The 27,385-nt window shown below is 39.8% G+C and overlaps 1 protein-coding gene across 4 annotated transcripts in view; it reads left to right on the forward strand.

The window, feature by feature from the left end:
• The window catches only part of PIEZO2 (piezo type mechanosensitive ion channel component 2), a 450,041-nt gene that overhangs the window by 391,170 nt on the left and 31,486 nt on the right, over nt 1-27,385 (forward strand). For 2 of the 4 annotated variants that reach the window (XM_064379448.1, XM_064379450.1), the window contains 6 exons: nt 4,739-4,853; nt 11,354-11,413; nt 14,144-14,310; nt 15,073-15,239; nt 24,258-24,668; nt 25,374-25,632. In XM_064379448.1, coding sequence (XP_064235518.1) covers nt 4,739-4,853; nt 11,354-11,413; nt 14,144-14,310; nt 15,073-15,239; nt 24,258-24,668; nt 25,374-25,632 — 1,179 coding nt within the window. Of the gene's footprint in view, nt 1-1,233; nt 1,333-4,738; nt 4,854-11,353; nt 11,414-14,143; nt 14,311-15,072; nt 15,240-21,603; nt 21,769-24,257; nt 24,669-25,373; nt 25,633-27,385 lie in introns of all 4 variants that reach the window. The other 2 variants (XM_064379449.1, XM_064379447.1) reach the window with 2 other exon arrangements.

A 27,385-nucleotide genomic window follows, 5' to 3' on the forward strand; every position in this document is an offset into this window, starting at 1 on the left:
TAGTGAGAAACCTTGATTGCAGGCCTAGGTACCTCCTACCATATTCATATGTTGTAGCTCCCCGAAGCTTCTGATTTACATCTGTAATTCTTTATTTCTAATTAAATTGTAATGATGCTTGCTCCCAGCAACCCCGTAATTAGTACCGAGCAAGAACCATGTTCAGGTCAGGTTTTCATTCACTTGCAATGAAACAGTTTCTGATATTATAAACAAAAAAATAAAGCTTCATTGGGTGAGCTCAGTGTTTTTCTTGCAAGCAGGAAGTGAAAAAGACTTCTCTGGCATTGCTTTGGATTGCACGAATGGACTTATATTTCAATATGTGAGACAGTAAATAATAAAAACAAAATCCTTGCTTTGTTTTGCAGTAAATTATCTTTTAAATGTTGCTTCAAATTTTGAAAACTGTTTCATATATATTGCTAAAGATTTGAGAATATATTGAACTAGTAATAAAAATATCTGGCACACTTCTGTTTTTTTCAGCTTAGCTACCTTTCTATTTTAGAAACTTCTGTCCCATTCTCAGCTGTAGCTCATCACCCTAATATAGCATATTGGGTGAATGTGAGTCAATGCTTGTTAAAGATGAGGCTTTGTCATTAGAGTTATGTATGGGGTGAAAATTGGTCTGCATTTCTTTTATCAGTTAACTACATACGAGGACTGTTATTTCCCGTTTGTTTTCCTACCAGGCACATAGAATGATGTCCATCGAGTCACATCATATGCCCGTGATAAGGCCTCAGTTTTTTGGGCAGGTCTTCTCAAGTGGGTGGGGTCCATCCATGCTTGTTTTCCCAATGACATTGAAAAACTCAATTCTTCGTGGAGACATCTTGGTCTGATGCTTTCTTTCTTCCTCCATTGCTTCTTGAGTATGTTTCTTCATGACTGGGTTTGTGTGCATGTTTGCAACTGGCTTGTCAAATACTAATGACTTAACTTATTTATTTTTATTCAAAAGAGTTTTATTCTAACCACCACTCATCATGCAGCAAAGGAGAGAACATGAACGTCTTCACTATGTTGGATGGATTACATGCAATGATTGACTATTTACTTTATTTCTAACTTACAAACAGAGCACATTTTATTCTAGCTTCAGAGACTGGCACCTTTTAACCTACTTCGTGTAATTGTAGAGACAAATTCATACTGACATCATATATTAAATTGCTAGTTTTTGGTTTTTCCTACTAATTACTCTTGCTTTGTCCTTCTTTGTAGAGAGCTATTGGGAAGTTTGCGTCAGCCATTTTAGCCTTGCCAAAGTCTGTCATTAAACTTCCCAAAACTATTCTTCAGTATTTAATCAGAGCTGCAAAGGTATTTGATGTTTTACTGATGTGTAGTGTGTGACTCTCTGCTCTGTAGAACTGTAGACAAACATACTTTCATTGCCCTATTTCTGCATTTTCTTGGTTCTATAGATGGTACCATGAAGGAATTACAGGAATTTAATATATTAGAAAAAGTTTTCCAAAACAAGTTCTTAGAAAGCCAAAGTTCTTATTATTTGACTCTTGTTTTTAAGTGGACATCAGAGACTATCGAAAAATAGAAAGAGAAAATGCAGATACAGTTATACTTTCTCTCCTTCTCATGGTGTTGCCTAAGTCACATCTCATTTTGAAAGGATCACATCTGGTTGCATGCATCAGTTCTGATGATTAAAAGTGTGATAATTTTTCTCAGAAAGCTGGTAAAATTCCGGAAAGCTAATTAAAGATGTCTTTTACTTCATCCGTCTTTCGTCTCCCTTTCAACCTCTGTCTTCCAGTTTCTGCACTGGGTACAGCCAGCTCCTCCCTAGGCTGATCAACCCAGTGCAGTCTGCGGGTCTCCTCACTCTGACAGATCCATGCTAGGGCTTTTGGATGCACTGTCAAGAATTATTTGTTGATTAATCTAATGCACAATTGAAGTTATTCAGCTACCTATGTTGTAGTCACTTTGTTACAAAAAAACACTAATAATGAATTCCTAGTCTTACGTTTTATAGAAACCCCTTTCTCCTGAATTCAGTTGGGGCAGCCACTACAATGCTTTGGTCTGTATGTCCCTCATAGTTCAATAGTGATGTAGACCAGTGCTTCTCACTTTTTACCCTGGGATTTTATTTAAATGCGTGTTCTGATTCAGCAGGTTCTATGGGACCTCAAATTGTGCATTTCCCTCAAGATCTCATGTGAAGCACAGCCGTGGCTCTGCCATGAGTAGCAGCATCCACATCTCTAGGTTCCTTCTGTTTTTAAAATGCCAGGATCCTAATTTTTGGTGTATTTACCATTTCTGATTCCCCCAAAGTCTTTTCCTTTTCTTTTATATGACTACCATATGACTTTCTCAACTCATATTTAAGAATTTATTTAAATGCAAGATTACAACGTAGCTATCCCCATCTTAATTTAAATATATATATATATATATATATATATATATATATATATATATCATCTTACAGACAACATAAAGAAGGTGCTAGACCATACCTGAATCAAAGGACAGATAATGAAACTTCACCTATTTCAGTTAAGGATCTCCACTTCGATAAAGCTCTCCCCATCTTAAAGAATAAGTGCATTTTCACATAATAAGTTGTTAGTAGAGTGAATCCTATTTTCCCCTGATAAATATGGTAAAATTTAAGATAGAGTCAGGAATGCATACTACTGGTAGTAGCTGTTTGGAGAGCTCAGAGGTCTTTCATGTAAATTTCCATGTATTTTTCTACTCCTGGTTTGTGGAGCTTGTGTCTGATTTTCCAGGGAGGCCCATCCAGCTGGCTGACAGGTGCAGCTGCAAAGTAAGAATTGGGAAGTTCGGTAAGAGCCTTCCATTTCTTGACTCAGTAAGGATTGGGACCTTTCCTCCTCCGCTTCATTGTCAATGTTTTTCTAACCCTTATTAATAGTTCCTGGAACTGTAAAATGTTTCTATTTCAAAACATCAAAGTTAAGATAATTTACCTTCAAATAAGGAATTGCCCTATGACTCTCCTCTCTCCGCTTTCCCCGATATTTGCATACCTCCATTGCCATGATGGTGAGGCAGCACTGATGTGCTGCTTCTTTAGGGATGCTTTGTTGAGCCAGGAGTGCCCTTTTATAAGCCAAAATGTTAATGGCACCCGCCCTTTCTACAAGACTTCTTCGATTCCACCCTTCACATCCCTTTTCTTCTCTCCTTTTCCTCCCAGTTTTCTTTTTCTTCAGAGAAAAAGAATTCTTCCAACTCGTGCTCCTCTTTACATTCACAAATCCTCAATTACTTTTTTGTTTTCTATTTTTGGGATTCATACATTATCTAAAAATGATATTGTGATAACACTTTTTTAAAGGAAATGTCACTGTATGTTGCTTTTAAACCTGAAAATTTCTTACATTCAATAATCAGATTCTTTTAAAACAACCAATGTTGCGCTGAGGCAAGTTTGCTTATTAATATACTATGCTGTAAACATATTCCTGATAGAATTCCCAACTAACATAGCCAATGAACATCTACCAAAAATTTCTTTATTCAGTCCTTCTACTGCAAATTCCAGTTCATCTTCCCACTATTTAAAATATGCTTTTGGCATAAAATAGAAGAAATTTTTGCCTTCTAGAATTTGTTATTCAGAAATAATGCACATGTTGCATGTGTTTTAATTTAGCATAAAATTCAGATTTCTACCAGTGAGAAAAAAGAAACAGTTTTTCTCTTGTAATAACCTATGACCCTTCCATTTCCATACATGGAAAAGTTGAATCCCTTTTTACTTTCTACTGACTTCACAATGCCACTGGTTTGCTTATGCTGTGTTTTTAAAAGAGTTCAGAAATCTGAAAATAATATAGAATAAGATGAAAAGATCTGGGTTAAAGAGCTCCCAGAAAACATTTATTTAACTTTATCATCATAATGGAAAACCCAGCTTCCCTGAGACCCAGGTGTGTTTGTGGTGCATGAGAAGCATGCCTGCTTGGCTCCGTGTTGCTAGATGGCTTTTTCTATCAAGGTCTTCTTTTTGTTCTTTCTGCATGATTTGGGAGACTCTTTGTCGGTGGGCTGTTCACAATTGCTCTTTCCTGGTTATCAGTTATAATGTACTAATACAACTATTTTCAGCTCTTGAATGAAAATGACAAAAGGCAACCAAAAGCCCCACAGTTTTTCTTTCGTGATGTTCTGGAGTAACTCCTTAACCTTAATATCACTTTTTTTTCTTGCAAAGTACTAATCAATCTACACATCCCTTTCTCAAGTCGCTGGTAATAGCTGTTATTCAGAAGGGAGAGTATTAAATATGCAAAACTATTTTCCCAAAGTAAATAAGACTATTAAAGATGTTATTTTGCTTTTGACTCAAAGTTTATTTGTGATGGGAGAAACTACCCTACTAATACTGGATGAGGCTTCCAGCTTATTCCTATTGTGTACAGTACAAAAGCTTCAGTAAGAAGTATCACAAATGGTGGTGAGATGCAGGGACTTGGGAAAAATAATGGTTTGTATGGTATATCCAAAGTTTATCTCATGATATCTGTGGAACCAGATGAAATATATTACTACAAAATCTGTTATCTTTAAAAAAAAATTGAATTTCATGATAATAAAAATAGCACAGGGATGTTTAGTTTGTGTTGGGAGGAAAAATTATTTCAAAAGTCAGAAAGCTTGGTGTAGCTCCCTTTTTTTATTTCAAATTATTAAAAGGTCAGAAAATAATTGAACTTTCTCTCTTCAGTTTGTTTATCAAGCCTGGATTACTGATCCTAAAACTGCACTCCGACAGAGACACAAAGAGAAAAAAAGTTCTGCAAGAGAAGAACGGAAACGAAGGCAGAAAGGATCCAAGGAGGGTGAGTGGTGGGTGGGTGGCTGCGGAGGGTGTGGCAGATTACAGAGAGTGACTGGTAGGTGGGTGGCTGCGGAGGGTGTGGCAGATATCAGAGGGTGACTGGTAGGTGGGTGGCTGCGGAGGGTGTGGCAGATTTCAGAGGGTGACTGGTAGGTGGGTGGCTGCGGTGGGTGTGGCAGGTTTCAGGCTGCGCTCCCCAGCCTTGTCTGCAAAGGACAAAAACTTCTGAGGGATTAAGATCTGAAGAATGCCAAGAGTTTTAATTTGTCTTTAATTGGCTATTTCTGACACTTGGAATAAATTAAAGCACAAATTTAAGATATATTTTTTTAAGTAGGGAAAAAAAGAGAGGTGCAAATGAACTCCCAAAAAGTAGAAGAAAACTATTTTTTTACGTGGATATTAGGTAATTAAAAAAAAATTACAAGACATGACCTGATCATTAAGTTAAAAATTGTTCTTAGAAAAAGCAAATAAGAAAGATGAAACTTTTACACTTTAATCAAGAAAAAGGGGAAAGCACACTTAATACTCAGAAACAAACAAGCAAACAAAAAGAACATATATTCAACATTATACCAATGTATTTGGAAACATAAACACATCTCTAAGGGTAAAAATATTTCAAACTATAACAAAAAAACATCAAAAGCGAAGTTGAAGTGCAGGTGGTTCACTCAGGAGTAATATTTTATTGTACATAACAGACTAAAGATGAGTATTCTATATATGTTAAGAACTGCTAGAAATCAAGAAAAGAAAAATTCAATTCAATCAATGAGAGGGTACGAAAAACAATTCACAGACCAGAAAACAAAAATGAACAAAAGATGCTCAGTATAATACAAGAAATACAAATGAAATATTTTGACATACTGTTTCCTTAACCCATTGGATTGACAGGAACCTAAACATTGGATAATATCACTGCTTGGGATCTGGTGGGAAGATAAGTACTCACATATACCATGAGTTGTTGTGAAGTAGTATATCTACTTTGAAGAGTTGTGTGTCATTATCTGCTAAAAGCTTGAATGTTACGTATCATACTACAGATCAGTCCCATACCTAGGTGTTTGGCTTAGCCTATAGCAATACTTGCAGATGTGTACAAACACGCATGTCTAAGAACATTGATCAGACGCTATTTGTTAATAACAAAAAAAATTGGAAGCATCCTAAATGCCCACATAAAGAAGAAGAGTTAAATAAATTATGTTACCAATATATTATGGGATGTTATTCAGTAGTTTACAAATGAGATGGATAGCTTTGAACTGGCATGAAGAACAATTCCTGATATTATTAAGTGAAAAACAATACATTGCAAATAGCTCGCACATGATGAAACGATGAAACAAATGAAGTCAGAATAGTACCTCAAGACAGTATTTTGAATTTTTAATGTGTGCATATACTAGCTTATAAATGCAAGAGAAAGATCAGGAGGAATACTCACTCGTCTTATTAATAACAGCGGTTACTTCTTGAGAAAGTGGAGATTAAGTGGCATGATTAAAGATAAGTTTCATCTGTTATATTTTGGCTGGAGTGCAGTGGTGCAATCTTGGCTCACTGCAACCTCTGCCTCCCGGGTTCAAGCGCTTCTTGTGCCTCAGTGTCCCGAGTAGCTGGGACTACAGGCGCATGCCACCACACCTGGCTTAATTTTGTATTTTTGGTAGAGACAGGGTTTCACCATGTTGACCAGGTTGGTCTCGAACTCCTGAACTCAAGTGATCCATCCACCTTAGCTTTCCAAAGTGCTGGAATCCATCCACCTCAGCTTCCCAAAATGTTGGGATTACAGGCGTGAGCCACCATGCCCGGGCTATATTTTGTTTCTTTACAAAGGAAATGCATCCATAGATGGCTTGTGAAATTTAAAAGGCATTAAAAAATAAAAAGGAAAAGAAATTTCTAATAGAACTCTTAATTGCAAAGTCTCTTCTTTTTGACCCTTCTTCCCCCAATACATCCTTATTGCTAAATTTAAGAAGACAAAATTAATACATAATTGCTGCAACAAGTCAAGCAGTAAAGAGGTAGATGTATAATCTGCCCAAACCCAGTCACCTCAAATCCTGTCCTCTAAGGTTACAAATCTTAACAGTATATTGTGTTCAACTTCTTTTCTCACGTGCAGACATGTGTATGCAGGTTGTTTCCTTTATTGTTTTTTTGTTTCAAAAGTAATTTCACACTCCACAAATTACGCTTGCATTTTCATTACCAATGTCATGAACATTTCTCCAATTATTTATAAAGTCATATCATTATTCTTTAATAGATGCAAAATATTCTATAGTGCAGATATGCATAATTTATTCCACCCTTCCATCCTTAATGGACATAAAGTTGCTTCCAGATTTTTGCCACAATGAACAATGCCATAATAGATATCATTGCACAAACATTTATATGTAGTAAGACGTGTGTGTTTAAATGCTTAGCAAAGGTTAGGAAGAACACGCATTTTCCATGGAACAGATTCTCAAAAGTGGGATTACTGACAGAGTGTGCCTGTTGTTATTTTCATATATATTTTTCTGAAGGGTTTTAGGACTTTGCCCTTCTCCATGTGAGGGACAAGGGTGTCCAATTTCCTTTAGCCTCACACCACAGGGTTGTACTGCTCTTTTTATCATTTTTTTCCTAGGGATGACAAATGGCTTTTATTTTCATTTGAATATAGTTGAATTCTTAACCAGTTAAACTGAGCATTTTTATTTCACATTTTGTTGGTGAGTTTTTGTTTTCAGGTCTAAGGTTTAAACACTTTCAGCATTTACCCGCATTGTTCTGTCGGCTTGTTTGTTCTTTTCTTATCAATTCGTGCTATTTATATGTCAGACTTCTTATCCCTTTTTCATGTGTTTCAAATATTTTGTCCAACCCAAGGCTTATATTTTGATTTAGTTTATGGTACATGTGATTTAGGCAATTTTTAGTTTTTTTCTGGTATCAAATGGGTCTAAATTTCCCCTTGCAGTTTCTAGGTTTCTGTCTTGCTTTTAAGAACTTCTCTCAGCCAGGTGTGGTGGCTCACACCTGTAATCCCAGAACTTTGGGAGGCCGAGGTGGGCGGATCACAAGGTCAGTAGTTTGAGGCCAGCCTGGCCAATATGGTGAAACCCTGTCTCTACTAAAAATAGAAAAAAAATAGCTGGGTGTGGCAGCACACATCTGTAATCCCAGCTACTTGGGAGGCTGAGGCAGGAGAATTGTCTGAACCTGGGAGGCAGAGGTTGCAGTGAGCTGACACAGTGCCACTGCACTCCAGCCTGGGTGACAGAGTGAGACTTTGCCTCGAAAAAAATAAATAAATAAATAAAGTCTCTCCTCCCAAATGTGATGCAGACGCTTCCTAGATTTTCTATTAATTTTACTGACATCTTAAATTTTTATTCTATGGAGATCTAATTTGTTCACTTTTAGATGGATAGACAGTCATGTTATTCCCGTTTATTAAGATGATTCATCCTGTTCCTACTGGTTTTAAGTGCTGCTTTTGCCAGTGTTAGCTTCCCGTTTCTCAGGTATGCTTTTGGACTCCGTATTTTGATGTGCTCTCGTATTGTCTCCCTCTGGGCCAATGCCACATGCTGTTGAGTCCAGTAGCTATAGGGTTAGTTTTAATTTTAAGTGAGGTAAATTTCTTTCACTACCTTTTTTCTTTTTTCAAAATTGTGTTTGCTGTTCTCAGACATTTGTCCTCCCAAAATGTTTCAATCAGTCATAAAAATTTGTTATTCGGTCATCTTGAAAATAGCTCATTGCTCTGTGTCATGAAAATTATTTATTGTGCACATGCAGCACTCTCGACCTACCCACCAAAGACAGCAATAATTTAAAGATTCCCTTTTAATGAATATTTACTCAGCACCTTTTTGGTGCGAGGCATCATGTCTTCCAGGTTTCTTTCAGATAGATGAAACACATGGATCCCATTCTTCCGAAGTGCCAGGTGTTGTCATATGTGTCTTATGTATACTGTAGTAACTAATTCAATCCTTGCAACAGCACAGGGTCATTTTATTATCCCTGCTCTATAGAGGAGCAAATAAGGTCCCAGAGAATGAAGCAACCTGCCTGAGGTCACACAGCCATTCAGTGGGTACCGGGTCTAGGATTCCTGCTGGATTTCTTTGTTCTAAAGCCTTTCATGGAAACTGGTAGTCAAGACAAGTATAGGGAAAAAATTCCTAATGATATCAAAACTGCAAAGTTTCATTTTAAAAAGTAGAGATAAAATAATGTGGGACTTGAGGGAGAATGGATTTCTTGTAGCCAAGCATGTCTTCAGGGAATGTTCCATGAAGAAGGAAGTATTTGCACAGAGCCTGACATTCTAGTTGAGGAAAGCAAGTCCCTGCATAAAAAAATAAATAGCAGGTCAGCTGAGCTGGTCAAGACCAGATGTGGAACAGCAGTAGTAAAGAGGATAGCAGAAAATAAGTTTGAGAAGATTCCTGGAGTCAGATCATGAATGACTTTAGATAGGATTACCAGATAAAATGCAGGAAACTGAGCCAGGAGCTGTGGCTCACACCTGTAATCTCAGCAACTTGGGAGGCTGAGGTAGAAGGATCACTTGAGGCCAGGAGTTTGAGACCGCCTTGGGCAATATCTCTAAAAAGATTTTTTCTTAATGTAGTCGGATGTGGTGGTGTGCACTTGTAGCCCTAGCGACTTGGGAAGCTGAGGAGGGAGGATCACTTGGGCCTTGGAGGTCAAGCCCGCAGTGAGCTATATATATAGAGAGAGAGAGAGAATATATATGTCATATCTATATAGAGAGAATATATATATATATATTATATATTTCCTGGGCTTCATATATATATATGAAGCCCAGTCTGAGTTTTTAAGATAGCAAATAATGCTTAGCTTAAGTATAATCTGGACATATTTCATGGAACATACTTATACTTTAAAAATAGAAGATTTCTTAAAGAACTTAACATAGGACTACCCTTCAATCCAGCAGTCCTACTACTACATATATATTTAGAGGGAAGAAAATCATTATATCAAAATGGTACCTGCACTCACATGTTTATTGCAGCACTATTTACAATGCATAAATATGTGATCGACCTAAATGTCCATCAGTGAAGGACTGGATAAAGAAAATGTGATATGTGTGTATGTCATGGAATACTACTCAGCCATAGAAATGAATGAAATCATGTATTTTGCAGCAACATGGATGGAATTGGAGGCTATTATCCTAAGGCAAATAATGTAGAAACAGAAAGTCAAATACCTCATGTTCTCACTTATCAGTGAGAGTTAAAAAATGGGTGCTCATGGGCATACAGAGGGGAGTCATAGACACTGGAGATTATGAAATATGAGAGAGTTGGGGAGGGGGGTTGAGGGTTGAAAAATTACTGGTTGGGTACAATGTCTGCTGTTTGGTGATGGGTACACCAGAATCCCAGACTTGCCCACAACACGATATGTGCTTGTAAAGAATCTGCACTTATCTTCCTAAATATATTTTAAAATTTTCTTAAATTTAAAATTTCTTGTTTATCTTACATTCAAATTTAACTGGCTATCCTGCTCTTTTATTTGTTATATCTGACCATTTTAGCCTTAAATAAGAGGATATGAAATGAAATGAAATCCTATAATGTCATTTAAGATATGACAAACTTTTTCTGTAAAGAACCCTACAGTATTTTATTTATTTATTTATTTATTTATTTATTTATTTATTTATTTATTTATTTTAGACAAGGTCTCCTTTGCCCAGACTGGAGTGCAGTGGCACTATCATGGTTCACTATAGTCTCCACCTCCCAGGTTCAAGCAATCCTCCCACCTCAGCCTCCCAAATAGCTGGAACTACAGGTGCACACCACCACACCCAGCTAATATTTTGATTTTCTGTAGAGATGAAGTCTTACTGTGTTGTCCATGCTGGTCTCAAACTCCTGGGCTCAAACGATCCTCTCACCTCAGCCTCCCAAAGTTCTGGGACTACAGTTGTGAGCCACTGCACCCAGCACTGATAGTAAATATTTTAAGGTTTACTATTCATGAAGTCTCTGTTGCAACTCAAATCTGCCATTATAGGGCAAAAGCCGCTATAGATAATTTATAGACAAATGGGCATGACTGTTAAATTTGAATGTCACATAATTTTCACGTGCACCAAATATTATTCTCCTTTAGATTTTTTCAACTATTAAAAATATAAACACCATTCTGAACCCACAGACCATTTGATAACAGTCAGCCCGCCAGTACTGGCCAGTACCCACCAGCAAATGCATTTTACTCATCCTTGGTTTACATAATTTTTATGCAGGCACAGAGTAAAATAATCTAAGAGCTATGAATTCTAACAACGTTTTTCCCAAGAACTCTTAAAATAGGCAGAATGTCCTAGAGTTAATTATAAAATTCCTTTTAATCTAGAAGAATAATATTGGCATTTAATTTATTCTAAATGGAATTTAACTCATGTTTATTGAACACATTTGGCAGGTCCTGTGGAATGGGAAGACCGAGAGGATGAACCAATCAAAAAGAAATCTGATGGGCCAGGTAACATAATAAAGACAAATATAAGCTGTGGGAACTTTGAAAATGATACCAGTCCAGATGGTATATAATGGAAGACTGCCTGAAAAATTGTGAACTGAACACTGCTTTCTAGACTATGACTAATCAGTATCCCTTGGAATCTCATCTCCACTGAGATTACAAAATGATTCCTAAAAGCAGGTCTGGACTTTACACAGTTGGATAAAATGTTGAATGAGAGTTGGTTTGTAAATTCCTTTATGCAAGGACGTATGAAAGAGGCTTTTAGGGAGAAAATTCTTAATATCCCATAGAAGCCATCAGAATGAGGGCACACACACAAAAATACTGGCAGCTAATTTTAAAAAACACAGAAAGGAGAAGGTAAATAGGACTGGGGAAATTAGAGATATTCTAGAAAGTTAGGGCCAACCTCTTTATTAGGAGGGGAAAACCAAGCTGCAGTGAGTTTGTGACTTGTTCTGGACTCCATAGATAAGTAACAGAGTCAGAGATAGAACCCTTGTCTTCTAACTCCCGGTCCAGTCACAGTGCCATTTGGGCTCCTCATAGTATGTGATTTGGGGGAAGGTATCTTTATGCAGGACGAAAAAAGGCAAAATAAAAGCCTCCAAGTGAAACAAACTCAATTCTCTCTAGCCCTCTAATCATGCCATTTCCTCATCTGCTTTAGAGCACCTGAGCAGGTATCTATCAGCAGGCTAGGTGTCAGGCTCTTTGTCTCTCCACACAAATACTCCCAAGCCTGCCCTCAGCTGGCATGAAGGGAGACTTACTGAAGGCCATCTAATGCCCTCCACCATGCCAGTCCTCAAACCCAGGCTTCCATCTCTAGTAATTGGACACATGTACATGTGGACCTGGACACTCTATTATTGCACCAAAGCCTCACACCATAACAGCAACCAACACTTCAGATCACGTATCTTGTTTCTCAGGCATTTTTTCAGGAGTTTGGGGCATATTAACTTATTTAACCCTCTCAAAACAGGGAACTCAGGCAGAGAGAGATTAACAACTTAATCTCTTGGCTGTATTAACCAAGCCTATAAAACCACTAAAGGGTAGAATTGGGATTTGAACCCAAGGAGTCTCAATCCAGAGTGTGTGCTTGTGATGAGTATCATGTTGGGGTCACTACCTGAGATGTTGTTTCTGTTGGGTCTCCTCACACTGGAGCACCGGCTGTGGAGTCGGTCACATCAGTGTCCCTGTTCAGGTGCCAGCTGTGATGAGTGTCATGTCGGGGTCACCACCAGAGATGTTGATCACCACTTGGGGAGGTCTGTCCTGCAGACCCTGACTCAATGATGGATGGATAAAATGTGCTCACACACACCAGAATACCGTGAATCTGAGTGGGCTAGGGATGGTCATCAGCTGCTTTCAGAGGATGATTGCAGCTAACTGACAATCACTCGCTGCTCCCCTTCACATTTATTCAATATAGATTTAATAACAGAGGTTCTAAGTCAACATGCTTGTGGATAATTAACATGGTTAAAAGAGTGGTTTTATGTATGATAAAAGGTCTTGGTTCGCAGGCCCAGAATAAACCCCATTAACAGGTAATTCCCCTTCAACCTTCCCCTGAGAGGACCATCCAGCACAAAGTTTACATGAGTAAACAGTTAAAGACAAAGGAATGTGAGGTAAACAGACTTAACTGGGGAAGCTTTATTATCCTAATCTTACCCTATGACTTAAAGTTCTAACATAAGAACTGACTGCCTTCAGCCCATTCAATTAAAACTTTTCAGCCTTCCAAAAAAACTGAGACTATAATCTATAACTTTCCCTAACATTTCCCTAATATTTTGCCAGCCACCCTGAGTGAATCCCAACATGTGCTCTTAACCCCTGTGCCCTACTGTCCCTGTGGTTAAACTCAAAGCCTCATTTTCCCTGTTGGTGAGTGGTCACCCTGCATTTCCCTGTTGGTGAGTGCACATGATTCATGTCTCCAGTGCAGTGGCTGCAGCCTCACCATCAGGCCCAGCATAGCAAAACTATGCAATAATAATGTTTATCTTCATCCTTTCTGTGAAAACAATTGTAAATATGAGAAAAATACGTGTCAAAAATATAAGGAGCTGCTAAAGTTCACAGATGGGTATAACTCCAAGTCTTTCATCCTCCAGAGCCAAGCTTCCCTTCTGTGTCTACACAGAGCAGCTAGAGGCTCTATCTGAACGAGTGTAAGAACTACATACCTTGCTTGAGATTTTGTAAAGAGTATGAGGAAGGCTGGGGAGGGAAACTTAGGTGCTCATGGCATCTCCTGTTTAGCATCCGCAGTGACTCGCTTCAAGCAGCGGCCGTTCTCTTCTGTGTCTCCTCACTCAGCAAAAGATACCCTCTCTTTTCCTTGCTTCCTAAACGTACCTCATGGAAGACTCTTAGGTGTGACACTGTTTGGAGGAGGTTTGGGTGTCACCGGGGTAGTGACAACCCAGGTGGGAAACAGTCTCACACAGAACATCAGACGTCACTATATACACGTATTATGTAAGTAAGCTACAGAAAATGTCATGAAGAAAATCAGAAAGTAGAAAAAATACAGTTAATATTCAGTAAGTGAAAGTGGACCATCATAAAGCTCCTCATCCTTGGTATTACATGTGAAGGGCAAGAGCCAGGTCAGGCTTTGTAAAACATCCCTGTGCTACACAAAAGCAAAGTCAATGGTATTTTCTTCCTTTAAAATCTTGTTGCTTTTCTTCCTCCTAGATAATATCATCAAGAGGATATTTAATATTTTGAAATTTACCTGGGTCCTATTTCTGGCAACAGTGGACAGTTTTACTACTTGGCTTAATTCCATTTCAAGGGAGCATATTGATATATCTACAGTTCTAAGAATTGAACGATGCATGCTGACCAGAGAAATTAAGAAGGTAACACTGTTGATGTAATTCTTTTTGCTTCTTCCCACATTAAGAAGAGATGAAAAGTCAATGTCCAAAACTCCAGGTAGGATAAGACAAAATCCTTTCTTTCCAGGCATTTTTTGCATAACCCCTTTGCTTATCTGTATATTTAAATCTATTCCACACTAGAATTAAAATAATCATATGTACATGCACATGCACCTATACACACACACACACACACATACATGTCACAGGATCATGGCAACTTTTATTCACCCTATCCCTCCCCTCACCACAGTTTGCAGGAGTACAGACTTTGTCCTGGTTCTATATCCCTATATCTAATAGAGAATTATAGTTTTAGTCTAGAAAGTGTAGCAAGTGTTTTTGGGTTTGTTTTTGTTTTGTTTTTTTTTTTTTTTGTCTCCCTCCTGCACATTGAAGTCTGGAAAATTTGATCTGAAACTTTTTTATAAAGTAGGACATATGCAGAATAACAAAATACACGGTTTAAAGATTGCATTTAAAAATAATAGTTCATTTCTTGAAAAGTTACTATGATTTAGCAAAATTGTCTACCTATAAGAAGACATTTACTTAGATCTAACTAGTAATATTGGAAACCACTTATTAAATGAGTCGACATCAATCCCCACTTGCCTAGCATGGTCCTAATCCTTATCCAGGCATGAATGGGTATGTAAAGCTGTCTGCGTTGAGAAAGGCCGGGTAGCTATGCAGGCGGGTTCCTCCCTAAGAACTGTGGTAATGTCTCCATCTCCTCAGGGCAATGTTCCAACTCGGGAGAGCATCCACATGTACTATCAGAACCACATCATGAACCTTTCCAGAGAGTCGGGGCTGGACACCATTGATGAGCATCCCGGAGCTGCTTCAGGTGCACAGACAGCCCACAGGATGGATAGTTTAGATTCACATGACAGTATCTCCAGGTATTTCACGTTCTAACAATGGGTTTGCTTTTGACAAAGGTAAATGAGGTGGATGTCATTAAATATAAGAAACGAATGTGTGAGGTGAAAGTTAATCAAAACCATGCATGGACCCCCATCCTCTTCCAGCGGTCTCCATCTGTACAGCAAACTAAAAGGAATATTGTCCTCATCTAGAAGGAACCAGATAAAAGCAGATAACAGTAAGACACTGTTAGCTATACCCATATGACCCAAAGGCACAGTAGAGAGATTTTCAAGCTGGAGGTAAGGAAGAATGATCCCTCCCAATCCCAAGTGATTACTTGTGTCAAGGGCTACATCTTTAGTGCTTTTCAAAGTAGCTGATTCACAAAGTGTCTTCTACCCTAGCGTCTTCTACTTCTGTTTCTATCCTTGATCTTTCCCTTCAGAAGTATTACCTTAAGGTTTATAATAAAAATTCCCAAAAAGTATTCTGTTAGCTTCCATCTTCTCTGAGTTTGCTATTGTATGCATTATTTCACAACAGGATTGTCAGATGACACAGTACTAACGGATTCACCAGGGGCCAGCACTAAGCACCATACTGAGTTACCTCATTTTATCCTCTAAGACCCTACAAGATGCATGCTCTTGTTACCCCTGCTTTGCAAAGAAAGAATTCAGTTACAGAGAGATTAAGAAACATACCCAAAGTCACACAGCTAGGTTGTATATAAAAGTGGACTCACAATCCAAAATCACGTGGTTTAGCTCAGAACCCAAGTTCTCAACCACCCTAGTATGCTGTCTCTCATGGCCTCTTCCTGCACTGCAGAGGCCAGCTTACTGCCTGTCCCAGAAAAGCCTCAGAATTCTTTGCATTACAGTGTTGTGGATAGATGCTGACAATTGTACAGAGTTAGATTCTAAGTTAAGCAGAAGACCCTGTCTTATGAGGAAAAATCAACTTGCTCAGAGTGAAGAGCTAGACCAAATGAATTACACCATACAGCCACCTTCACAGGTAAAGAATTGTATCACTGAGAACATTCATGCTTCATCTTTTTTTCATTACACATGTTGAAAATCAGCTATTCTGTGCCAAGCCCTGGGCTTGATTCTTGGACAGGCATCTAAAGATAAGAATAGTCCTCTAAATGGTTTGAGCCTCAGAAGAGCTGAGATAAGGCTATTACCTCCTAAAAGGCTTGCCCTAGGGAGTTCAGTAGAGATTCGTGTCTCTGACTGCTGGTCAGAAACTCCTGGATGGTGTTAGAGTCACACTTTAGAGCAAGGCACTAATGACTCGTGGAAGTGATTGTCCTTCACAAATGCTGGGTGTATTTCCAGATGAAATAGGAGATGGAGCTGGGACCATATTACTGACACCAAACCCAAAATAGACAACTGGATGTTAGAATTATAAACCAAGTGAGGAGACGTGGGTAAAAAAAAGCTTTACCCTAAAGTGCTATTCAACTGTTGCTGCATTCCTGTATTTGAGCCTCTCTAATTATGCCTATTATTTTGCTACCCAATAAATATCATTGATGCAGATCCATATTTATTTGTATGAAAAGATCTTTGTGATATATATACACAGTAAAATTTATACATATATTTAATAAAAATTCAAATTTTAAAATAAGATATATGCTAAGCCCAATTTAAAATATATATATTCATGCCTACATTAAATTTGAAGTAACATTTGTAGAGATTACACAGTGCATAAATATAACCCTGCCTGCCCTTCTAAAGTAGGTATTGATTATTTTAAAGTCTTTTGAGGGATAATAAGAGACTATATTTTTCTTTTAATTTGTTAATAATCTTTGCTTATTTACGAGTTCCAAAGACACAGATATTTCATCTATTACTGTACATTTTTGTGGAAAGAAGAAACATTTAGTACAGAAACTCTTTATGATTTCAAAGTCAAATATTTGTTTCCTAATTGAGATTCTGTTTAAAGTTTTAATTTATAGAATAAAATAATTTATCATTAGAAAAATGTGTCATGATAATAAAACTTTGTTTTTCAGTGTCTTTCTACCCAAGAATATGCATGTTTTTCAATTATTAATTTCTGAAACCATTAGTAAAATCAAAAGTTACAAAGAGAAAATTTAATATCGTATCCTTCCATTGGTGAGTGTTACCAGAGCCTCATTGTGTCTTCCTAAGAACTTCCCACAATCAATGTTTTGAAAGGGGAGCTTCTGTCTTTCTCTTTGACAGATTCCATTCAGACAAAAGGTCATTCTTTATTTTGAATTTAATTTTTATTTTTTGAAAACTATTACAACCATTCTATTTAGAAGCTTTCAGATGTATTAAATTCATTCTTATTGCAACAATTCTCTCCCTACCAATAGATCAATGTATTTAAACTGAATCATTCTCTCTTTAATTTAATTCAATGCATTTAATTCATTTTAATGCTAAAACTTAAAATCTGTGTCCAGCCCATCTTACCTAAGCTCTTACATAGTCCCTTCATTCTACAGGGACCCTGCATGAGCAAGTCTCTGAAAGCTGACAGGTTTGTGCAGCAGGGTGTGGGAGAGCCAAGATTTGTCCGAATGTAGTGGGCACTCAAGATGCTGACTGGGGCTGCTTCCTAGTTACAGGGTGAATGAAGGGAAATTGGAGAATCTAAAAGTTTCTAAATCTACCCACTTTAGGAATTATTAGTGATCAAACAACCATTTTTCAAAAAGTTAGAGAATGATAGGATGAAAGGAATGCTGAGACTCTCTGCACATACATGTCCCAAATGATGTTTCTTTTATTCATTCATTCATTTTTACATAACATTCACATGCATCCCACTACTCTCAGCTTTGGACTGTGCTGCTCTGTATATATCCAATGTGGACTGGATCTAATTTAAACTGTGTCTTTATTAATTCTAAATTCTAAAATAAAAGACTCAGACAGCTCTAGTGAACTTAAACAAAAGTCATGACCATATTCAACTGGAATCATTTCTTCCTGTGCAGTGAAAACTACGATCATATACATGTGGAGCATCGAGTTTGACTATTGCACCTTTGCATCTTTCTTCAAGAAAATATGCTGCCCCATCATGTGATTTGTAGAAATTTTCAAATGCCTTTTTTTAAACCTCCCTTCTTACTTCATTTTATAATACAGAGATTTTTTTTGAATCTCCAAGTGTGGCAAGTGAAATGGGTAATGAATAGAATAGCCTTTCTTCATTAATTTGTGATGACACTAACAGTAATTGGTGACATTTTTTAATGAACTTCTTTTGAAATTTCATGAAGCCATATAGTCTCCCACAGGGAAAAATCATACATAGATAAAAAATATTTTTCATACAATCTCAAGGGTTTTGCAGGCCTGCTGAATATCACACATAAGACTGGCTTGAAAAAAGCTGCTCTAGAACCAAACTCTGAATCAATGGCCTCAGAGAATATTTGAAGGTGAATTGAAAATAAATTTTTCATAAAATAAACATAGGTGAATCCCATCTTTATGTCTTTTAACTTGCATAATAATGGACAATATGCCCCATTAAGAAATTAAATATAAATCACAATTAAGGAGGAAAAAAACTGGTTAAAATAAAGTCAAATAACTGCCTTTAAATCTGACCTCAGATTGCAGATAGGAAACCATATTCATGATGAAAAATTGTGAGTTAGGAGGTAAATTCATCAACTGCTTTTTAACAAAGACTGTCAAAATATCCTCCCAATTTTAAAATGGTCACTCAATAAGTACAATGACTGGTAGGAAACCGGCACCTTTAGAATTAGGTTTCAATGTATTTTTATGTTATTTTTCAGCCGAAAGAAAGGGGAGACAGAATAGGGCCCATCTTGTTGCCAGTAAAGGAGTTACCATACTTGCCCTTTTTTGCAGTGAGCCATATTCCTAGGTTCTCTGCTTTAGAAACTTTCAAATCTCCAAATAATCATTTGTCTACACTGGAGTCTCCAGGACGCCATGCTGATTGTTGGAAACTTAGTAACCCTCCCTAGAAGAGGTCCTGCAGTGGAAGTCATTGAGAAGGGTCTGGTGGCCACGTGGTTGCCACTCCCCAGTGAGGCTGCACTCACCTGGTGTGGCCAGTGCCCTTCATGGCCCCTGCTCTGAGGCCAGTGGCATGAATTTTGCCTTTCAGCAGACAGTAGATGGGGTCTGGATGGGAACCTAGCAAGTGGATTTGTAGTCCCTTTGACTTAGAAGAATAGTCACAGTTTCTTTCAAATCCTTATGTTAAATGGCAAACATTATTAAATGGCTGCTTTATATAACCAGATAACATTACCTTCTTAGAAAATATATTAGCTTAAATTGCTACAGGAAACAGTTAAATTCTCAGGGGCATTTCCAGATATGAAGGAGGTGGTTATTATCTTAAATCTGTCCCCTGAGGGTTGCCCCCTCTTCCTGTGGTGGTGTTGAAGTGGCTCCCAGTGGGGGGCTGTCAGGGGAGTAATGGCAGCCATCCCCTCGGGCCTGCTATCTGGGCCTATTTAATACATTTCCTCCCCTTCCTATTCACTTTTAAACTGTCCTGGATTGGGTGACTTATTAGTTGCCCTACAGGAAACCCAATTGTGTGGGATGGTGTAATTTCTGAGAACTCCACCCAAGAGTTAACAAGATAAACAGGGATTTTGAATTAGAATCTTCAGTTCCCATGAAGAAAACCTAAGCAAAGTTTCAGGAGACTGCACAGGCTGTGAGGTTGCATCTCTGCAAATATTAAATGAAATACAGAAGTGTGAAGTCTCTTCATCACAGAAACATAAAATTGGGGCCCCAGAAAGGGGCACTGATTCATCTAAAACCCAACAGCCGATTAATGTCAGAATGTCAGCATCCCAGCCCTCACTTTGTTCATCCAATGCTTTTCTCATTTGTCTTGTTATTATCTCCTCATTTTGTCCAGAACATGGTGACATGGTGACATCTAAAGGAGTTAGGGGGAAAAAAACAGCCTCCATCTCCTTCTAGAGAGTATTTTGGTCACTCGAGGCTCATGGCCCTCACTGCCTGCCCCTGTCTTGGCCACATAGCTGTGACATGGACAGCAGCACAGCCGGCCCCACTGGAGCAGTTATGTCTTGTGCTCCAGCATATGGGATAAAAAACTTTTTAACAGGTTCCATGAGAGAATAACTCAAATTCCCTCCTCCCAGGCTTGCAGTGGTCATTGCATCCAGAACGCCTTCCGCCTCTGTCCCAGGATCCTTGGCTGACAGTGTATGGCTGTGCAGGCCAGACACCTAGTATTCTCCTAGTGAGTTCACTTGATGACAGTGTTCAGCTTAGCAGGTTCAGCCTGGAAATCAGGCATTCTGTATCCCTAAGGGTCTGTTTCTGTTCCCTGGGTCAGCCAGTCCATGAGCACTAAAGTTGGAAGATAAAGTATTCCAGTTGCCTTCTGTAGAGGATCTTCGGGCTGTCTGTCCCTCTTTGGGGTTGAATCATGTGCGGAAAGCGGAACTATGCCTGGGTCACACCTCTGTGTGCTTCCTCTCATGGGGCATCCTCCTCAGTAGCATCCTAGGCTTGAATCTGCCATCCTCCCTCCCCACTCACTGCTCCGTTGGGTACCAGGAGATGAGGATTTTAGGCAGTGGGTTCTCTCCACCATGGCATCCACCAAGCCCTAAAACATGATGCAGAAGAAAAATTAGGCACAATGAAAAGTTAACAGACAAAATGACCCTGCCATTGCTCAAGCTCCTTTGTTCTTTCCTTTACAACCTTTTATTTTATTTCTGATGTTGGTTTATATCCATGGCATATTAAACCAGCATCCCTACTACATGCAAAGCATCTCATTTGGCTTAACTGAATATCACTCCAAAACTGGGGTGCAAAATTCAGTTTGTTGTCATTCCTGAGTTTCCCCTCTCTCATTTTGAAGACTGTGTTAAAAAGAAAAAAAAAGATTGAAATTTTTTATATAAATTCTACATGAGCAGTTATCTCTGCTTAAGCGAATTGGTTAATAAATGCTCTCAACTCAGGACTGCAAGCTCCAAATAAAGCATATTTTCTTTCATTTAAAAAAACCCTCTGTTATGAAGTTTAACTATATAAATTCTACTTTGTGAGAAAAATATTGGGACTTGTCATTTTTCTATTTCTTACTCCCACCCAGAGAGCACCATTTTGTAATATGTCACTAGCCGATATGTTTTCACAATCCAGTACTCTTGTGTTTTAAGGTCCTGCACACAGGTCCTTCCCTGTCCCTGAGCCCCGCTGCGGTGGCCTTCCTTGTCGGTGGTGTTGGTGTCATGTGTGGTTTGCTGCATGGCAGTGTGTTGGTCAGTTCATCCATGTGTAACCTGATGTAACACTTGGTGTTTTAACACTGTGTTTCTGTAACTGTTTGCGCTGCTAGCTGCTACACTGAAGCAACCATGCTGTTCTCAAGGCAGTCCACCCTTGATGATTTAGATGGACAAGAAATTCCTAAAACAAGCGAGCGCGCTCGGCCTAGGCTCCGTAAAATGCTCAGCATGGATATGTCCTCCTCTTCAGCTGACAGTGGCAGTTTAGCATCAAGGTGCTTAACTTGTGCATGCTTTGTTCTGTCATTTTAATCACCTCTTCCCCCATTTATATCACTGCAAATATAAGTTCTGGTGACATATGTTTTTATTTCATTTTTATTTTAAGAAACTGCATGACTAACAAAAGCATAACCACTGCCCTCTCTGAGATGTAATTGTTCTCAAGACAGCATTATATTAAACTAACAGCTCTTTAGTTTTTGACCATTAGGAATGTTTTCTAACTCCTTATCATAAACATTCTCCTCCATTTTTTCAGTATTTCACACTTTCCATTTTCGGAGACATAAGCATGTTTCCTTTATAATTTAGAGCTTCTGTGGACACCACTCAAAGGAGGAAATCTGTTAGCAAAGGTAGAAAACTTTTTCTCATGATTTAATCAAAAGATGCATGCAGTAGGAAGAAACCTAAAAATGTGTCATAGGTAGTCATTTTTAGTGAATATTGAATAAGTCTACATGTTATATGCCTAACTGACATGAAAGTCAGAATATAGTTTACCACTGGTTTTTAACAAGAATATTATGCAGCACAATGCATCACCTTTGTAGCCAATAACTTGTATTTTGGGAAAAAAAATTACTGTGACTTAAGTTCTCTCAAATCCCACCCCAAACAGTATTCATTTAGGAATCAAATTATTTGCGTACAACCCAAAAACTCTTTTTGAATTGCCTTAGGATGGTCATAGAAGTCAGCAGCTACACTGTGCTTCTCCTGACATGAAAACAGCCGAATCGAAACTGAGTTTCGTATTGTCTGCTCACAGTGGCAAGTCAGAGAGCATCTTCTTTTCACTGGCAGCTGTATATCTCAATGCAGCCCTGCAGTACACTGGCACCTGGCATTGACGGGAATGCCCTGCCATTTGGCAAGTCCTCTGGCAGGCACATGCCTGCCATACCAGTCCATTTTCTTGACCTCTAAAGGTACCCTCAGCTCCTTGGTGCCACAGGACATCCATACCAGAGGGAGCGTGCTTAGGATTGATTAGTCTTACTGGCCATGAGATCTGTTGTAGGATTGGCTCCAGTAGTCTGGAAGTTCCCTGGGCAATCAGTTAATTGCATGGCCTTCCTAGGAGGAATATCTAATTGAGGCAAGTCTTAGCAAAAATCTGGTTTGGCCTGGCATTTCAACAGCCCCTCCATGATGTGCGTACTTGAGGACACAGCCCTGGGGATTCTGAACACCTGAGCGGGCATCAAAAGCTCATGCCAATCTGGTTCTTCAGTTACAGGATGCCGGGAACAGCTCTGCCAAGGTTCATTCATTCTTTCACTCATCTACATGTCTACACTGGCATCTGTGGCAAGAAACATGGGTACAGTCTATGCATTTGAGAATCTCAGTGTTTATGGAACGCAGGTGGTCACACATGCCATTCAGATCACAGTACATATTTCAGAGTCTAACATATCATCCTCCCACATCCTCCAGATTCCCAGTCTTCAGGTGGGCTTTGCCCCTCTCTCTTCCATGTGTCCAAGGTAGAGCAAGCCATGAATGTCACCGGCTGCCCTCTTGTCATGGCCAACCTTGTCTGCATGGACCTGACAGGGAAAGTTAAAAGAATAAAGGAACAAAAGAAGGAGATGAAGGATATGAGAGAAAAGAACAGAATGCCAAACAGGGAGTGAGGATGAGAGTAGAGAAACTTCTGGAAAAGGAGCACTCGCAGAGGAACTGGTAGAAGAAAATAAGTAAAGTTGTCGGGAGGAGAGAACAGAAGCGCACCCTCGGGTGGAGTGGGCAGCGGGAAGGGACAAGGGCCTAGGAGAGCTCACACGGGGAGAGTGGCTGGAGTCCCGTGGGGAAGGGAAGCCCTGGGCGCAGTACAAGGAGCTGGGGCCAGGGTGGAGATTCCGCAGACATAATGCACAGAAATGCAAAAAAGGCAAAGGATGGAAAAGCAGGGAGGAGGAACAAATGTGAAAGAAGGGTGGCATTTTTTATCAAGCACACAGCTGTTCAGTGTAGCCAGTATTTAATTATTCCTGTTCCCCACTTATGGTCTGGGCGGGTCTGTTGTGTAGGATGGAGCGTAGAATAGCTATTTGATAAAACTTAGCCTCGGTCAAAACCTTCAGAGCATCTCCCCTCCAGAGATGCTCCTTGAAGCAGACAGAGCAGTGGGTAAGCTCTGCTGTGTTGATAGGGAAACAGACTTTGGAACCCGAGGCTGTGAATCTGGATACTCCACACTTGTTACGGGGGCAGGTTTTGCTCTTTGAGAGCCAAGTGACTGGCTCTCGTTCTAAACTGTGTGTGTGCACTGTCAACATTTGCACTGGGGAGGCTGCTGTTTGTAATGTCTGCAGAACACAAGTGATTATTCTAAAAGAACAAAGCAGATGGAATGCAAGAAAAACAATGGGGCATTTCCTCAGGAGTTCTGATGAGGTCTCAGGCATAGGAAAGAGCCCCAGGAGTGTGGATGCTAAGACATGGGCTCTGTGCCCACCCTTTCTCCTGACAGCGAGCCCACGCAGTGCACCATGCTGTACTCACGACAGGGGACTACTGAGACCATCGAGGAGGTGGAGGCTGAGCAGGAGGAGGAGGCAGGGAGCACGGTGCCTGAGTCCGGGAAGACCAAGGAGTACGAGGCTGCCGGGTACGATGTGGGAGCCGTGGGTGCCGAGGAGGTCAGCCTCACCCCAGATGAAGAGCTGACACAGTTCTCTACCCTGGACGGGGACGTGGAGGCCCCTCCTTCCTACAGCAAGGCCGTGAGCTTCGAGCACCTGTCATTCGGCTCACAGGACGACTCTACAGGCAAGAACCACATGGCAGTCAGCCCTGATGACAGCCGTACCGATAAGCTGGGGTCCAGCATCTTACCTCCCCTGACCCACGAGCTGACGGCCAGCGAGCTGCTGCTGAACAAGTAAGGGTCCGGTGAGCAGATCAGACATGTATTCTGAAATCACCACTTAAACATATGTTTTAATTCTGTATACAGAAAAATTCATATATAGGAAAAAGTTCACCTAGACACTTAGAGCAAATAGACGATTCCAGGACTTCCCGCACTACAAGTACAAAGCAAACTTCAGTCCTCCCATGACTGGTTCTAGAACCAGCAAAACCTGTCAGTAGAGCCTTGTGTTGATGTTTTTCTATAATAAAGTCTGATATTAGGTTGTCTCTGAAGGAAAAGTGGGGACATAGGAAGTGGGGGACATAGCAGGAAGGATGGTACTAAATGAAAATCAGTAATTTGAAGAAATTAAAGACAGATATGGCCAGGCACGGTGGCTCACGCCTGTAACCCCAGCACTTTGGGAGGCTGAGGTGGGTGGATCACCTGAGGTCAGGAGTTCAAGACCACCCTGACCAACATGGTGAAACTCCCTCACTACTAAAATACAAACTCCCTCACTACGTAAAAATACAAAAAAATTAGCTGGGCATGGTGTTGGGTATCTGTAATCCCAGCTACTCGGGAAGCTGAAGCAAGAGCATCACTTGAACCTGGGGGCAGAGGTTAGAGTGAGCCAAGGTCACGCCATTGCACTCCAGCCTGGGCAACAAGAGCAAGACTTCATCTAAAAAACAAAAAGGCATATTATCACATGGTTTACTTCAACAGGATGTTTCATGACGATGAGCTTGAAGAGTCAGAGAAATTCTACGTGGGGCAGCCTCGATTTCTGCTGCTCTTCTATGCCATGTACAACACCCTGGTTGCCCGCTCGGAAATGGTGTGCTACTTCGTGATCATCCTCAACCACATGGTCTCGGCCTCCATGATCACTCTCCTCCTTCCCATCCTCATCTTCCTCTGGGCCATGCTGTCCGTCCCCAGACCCAGCCGCCGGTTCTGGATGATGGCCATCGTCTATACTGAGGTAGGCCTGGGCACAGACCCCTGTGAATGGCTTTGGGCAGCTATGCAAGGGGAAGCATACCCTGTGCCCCTGTGCCCTCTCTCGAGATGGGCCTTCCCTCACCCTGGACAGCTTCACATGGAACACGCAGTTCCATAGACATTCTTAGGTACACAAATCATACAGCACCAACAGTTACCTAGCACTCGCAATTCTAAAAATCTTTTCACACTTCACACCTCATACACAGTGGATGCTGCCATCATTCCCGTTTTAACAGATAAGGACACAGCATCAATAAGATTAAATAAATGGCCCAAAGTTGCCCAGTTGGTGAGGGGTGGGGAGGCTTTTGAAGTCTAGTTGCCTTTCCTAAAATATTAACCACTGAGATGATAACAGGCTTCTGCAGAGCTGAGCACAGTGGGCGCCACAGGGGGTTCAGTGAATGGACTGTGTTAAGTGATACCATCCAGTACTTAGAACATAGTTTGAACACATCACACATACTTTTCATGTTTAAATGTAAAAGTAAATTTCCATACATTGCAACACAAAATTGTACAAGCACCCACTTGGCATCTGAAGGGTGGATGCCAGCCTGTTTACCTCCAATGTGAGGTATGAGGAGCCTTCTGCTCACTCTTCTGGTCCTGCTTTTCTGTCCTGCCCCATTCAGCATAGACAGATCACAAATGCCCATGAAAACCATAAAGGAACTAAAAGAAAAGCTTGACATTCTTGGTGCCTGGAAGACTGTGGTGCTTTGTGTTCTCAGGTTTATGAAGAGACTGAATTTTTCCCCTGACATGTAAGGAAAAGTTTTCACTTTCAACAGTGCTGTAATTACTTCTTATATGACAGTGCTCATCCTAGATGCACACTCAAAGCCTAGAAGTTTTGTAGGTTATAAGTAATTCAGTAGCAAAATTAAAACAAAGCTATGCACTAAACCATCTCAAAAGAATTTGGTTTAAAGTATTGATAGCATGCATCTTGTTTCCATAAGGAAAATACAGGGTGTGAAGTCAAATACATATCTCTTGCTGAATTGGCCGATCCAAGTTAATAATTCCTAAACTTTACTTTCATTACATCATTTCAGGATGTGAATGACTCCCCGTTTAGGGAATGCATACCAGTCTATAACAATGTGAGTACATTGATCAGATTCCCTTTCCTACCTAGGGCTGAAATAAGAGGAAGTACCAAGAATGTGGAAAAGGGAACAAGAGCTTCTTGTATAGCTTTCACCTTAAAAATAAAATATTTCTGGCTGTAATCCCAGCACTTTAGGAGGCCAAGGTAGGAGGATTACTTGAGGCCAAGAGTTCAAGACAAGCCTGGGCAACATAGCGAGACCCCATTTCTACATCTGTAGTCCAAGCTACTCGGGAGGCAGAGGTGGGAGGATCACTTGCACCCTGGAGTTTGAGGTTGCAGTGAGCTATGATTGTGCCACTGCACTCCACCATGGACAACAGATTGGACCTCATCTCTAAAAACATAAGTAAAATATTTTTATATAAGTTAAATTGAGGCTCTCTCTTTTCTTGTCACATTGCGCTGAGGACTGAAATAAGTGGGAAATTCTTGATGTTGATTTAGTCTATAATACAAATCACATGCCAGAAACCAAGAACCCTGCTAGGCACAAGTATACAAAGATGAGCAGAAAGCAAGTAGCAGCTTCTGTTTTTCAGTGGCTCCCAGACTAACGTGGCACACAGATACGATGGAGGAAAGTGAAAACTGCATACATCGTAACCACGTG

Source organism: Aotus nancymaae, unplaced genomic scaffold (assembly GCF_030222135.1).
Source record: "Aotus nancymaae isolate 86718 unplaced genomic scaffold, 86718_ANA_hifiasm-v0.15.2.pri h1tg000020l, whole genome shotgun sequence".
In the NCBI taxonomy this organism is placed as follows: domain Eukaryota; kingdom Metazoa; phylum Chordata; class Mammalia; order Primates; family Aotidae; genus Aotus; species Aotus nancymaae.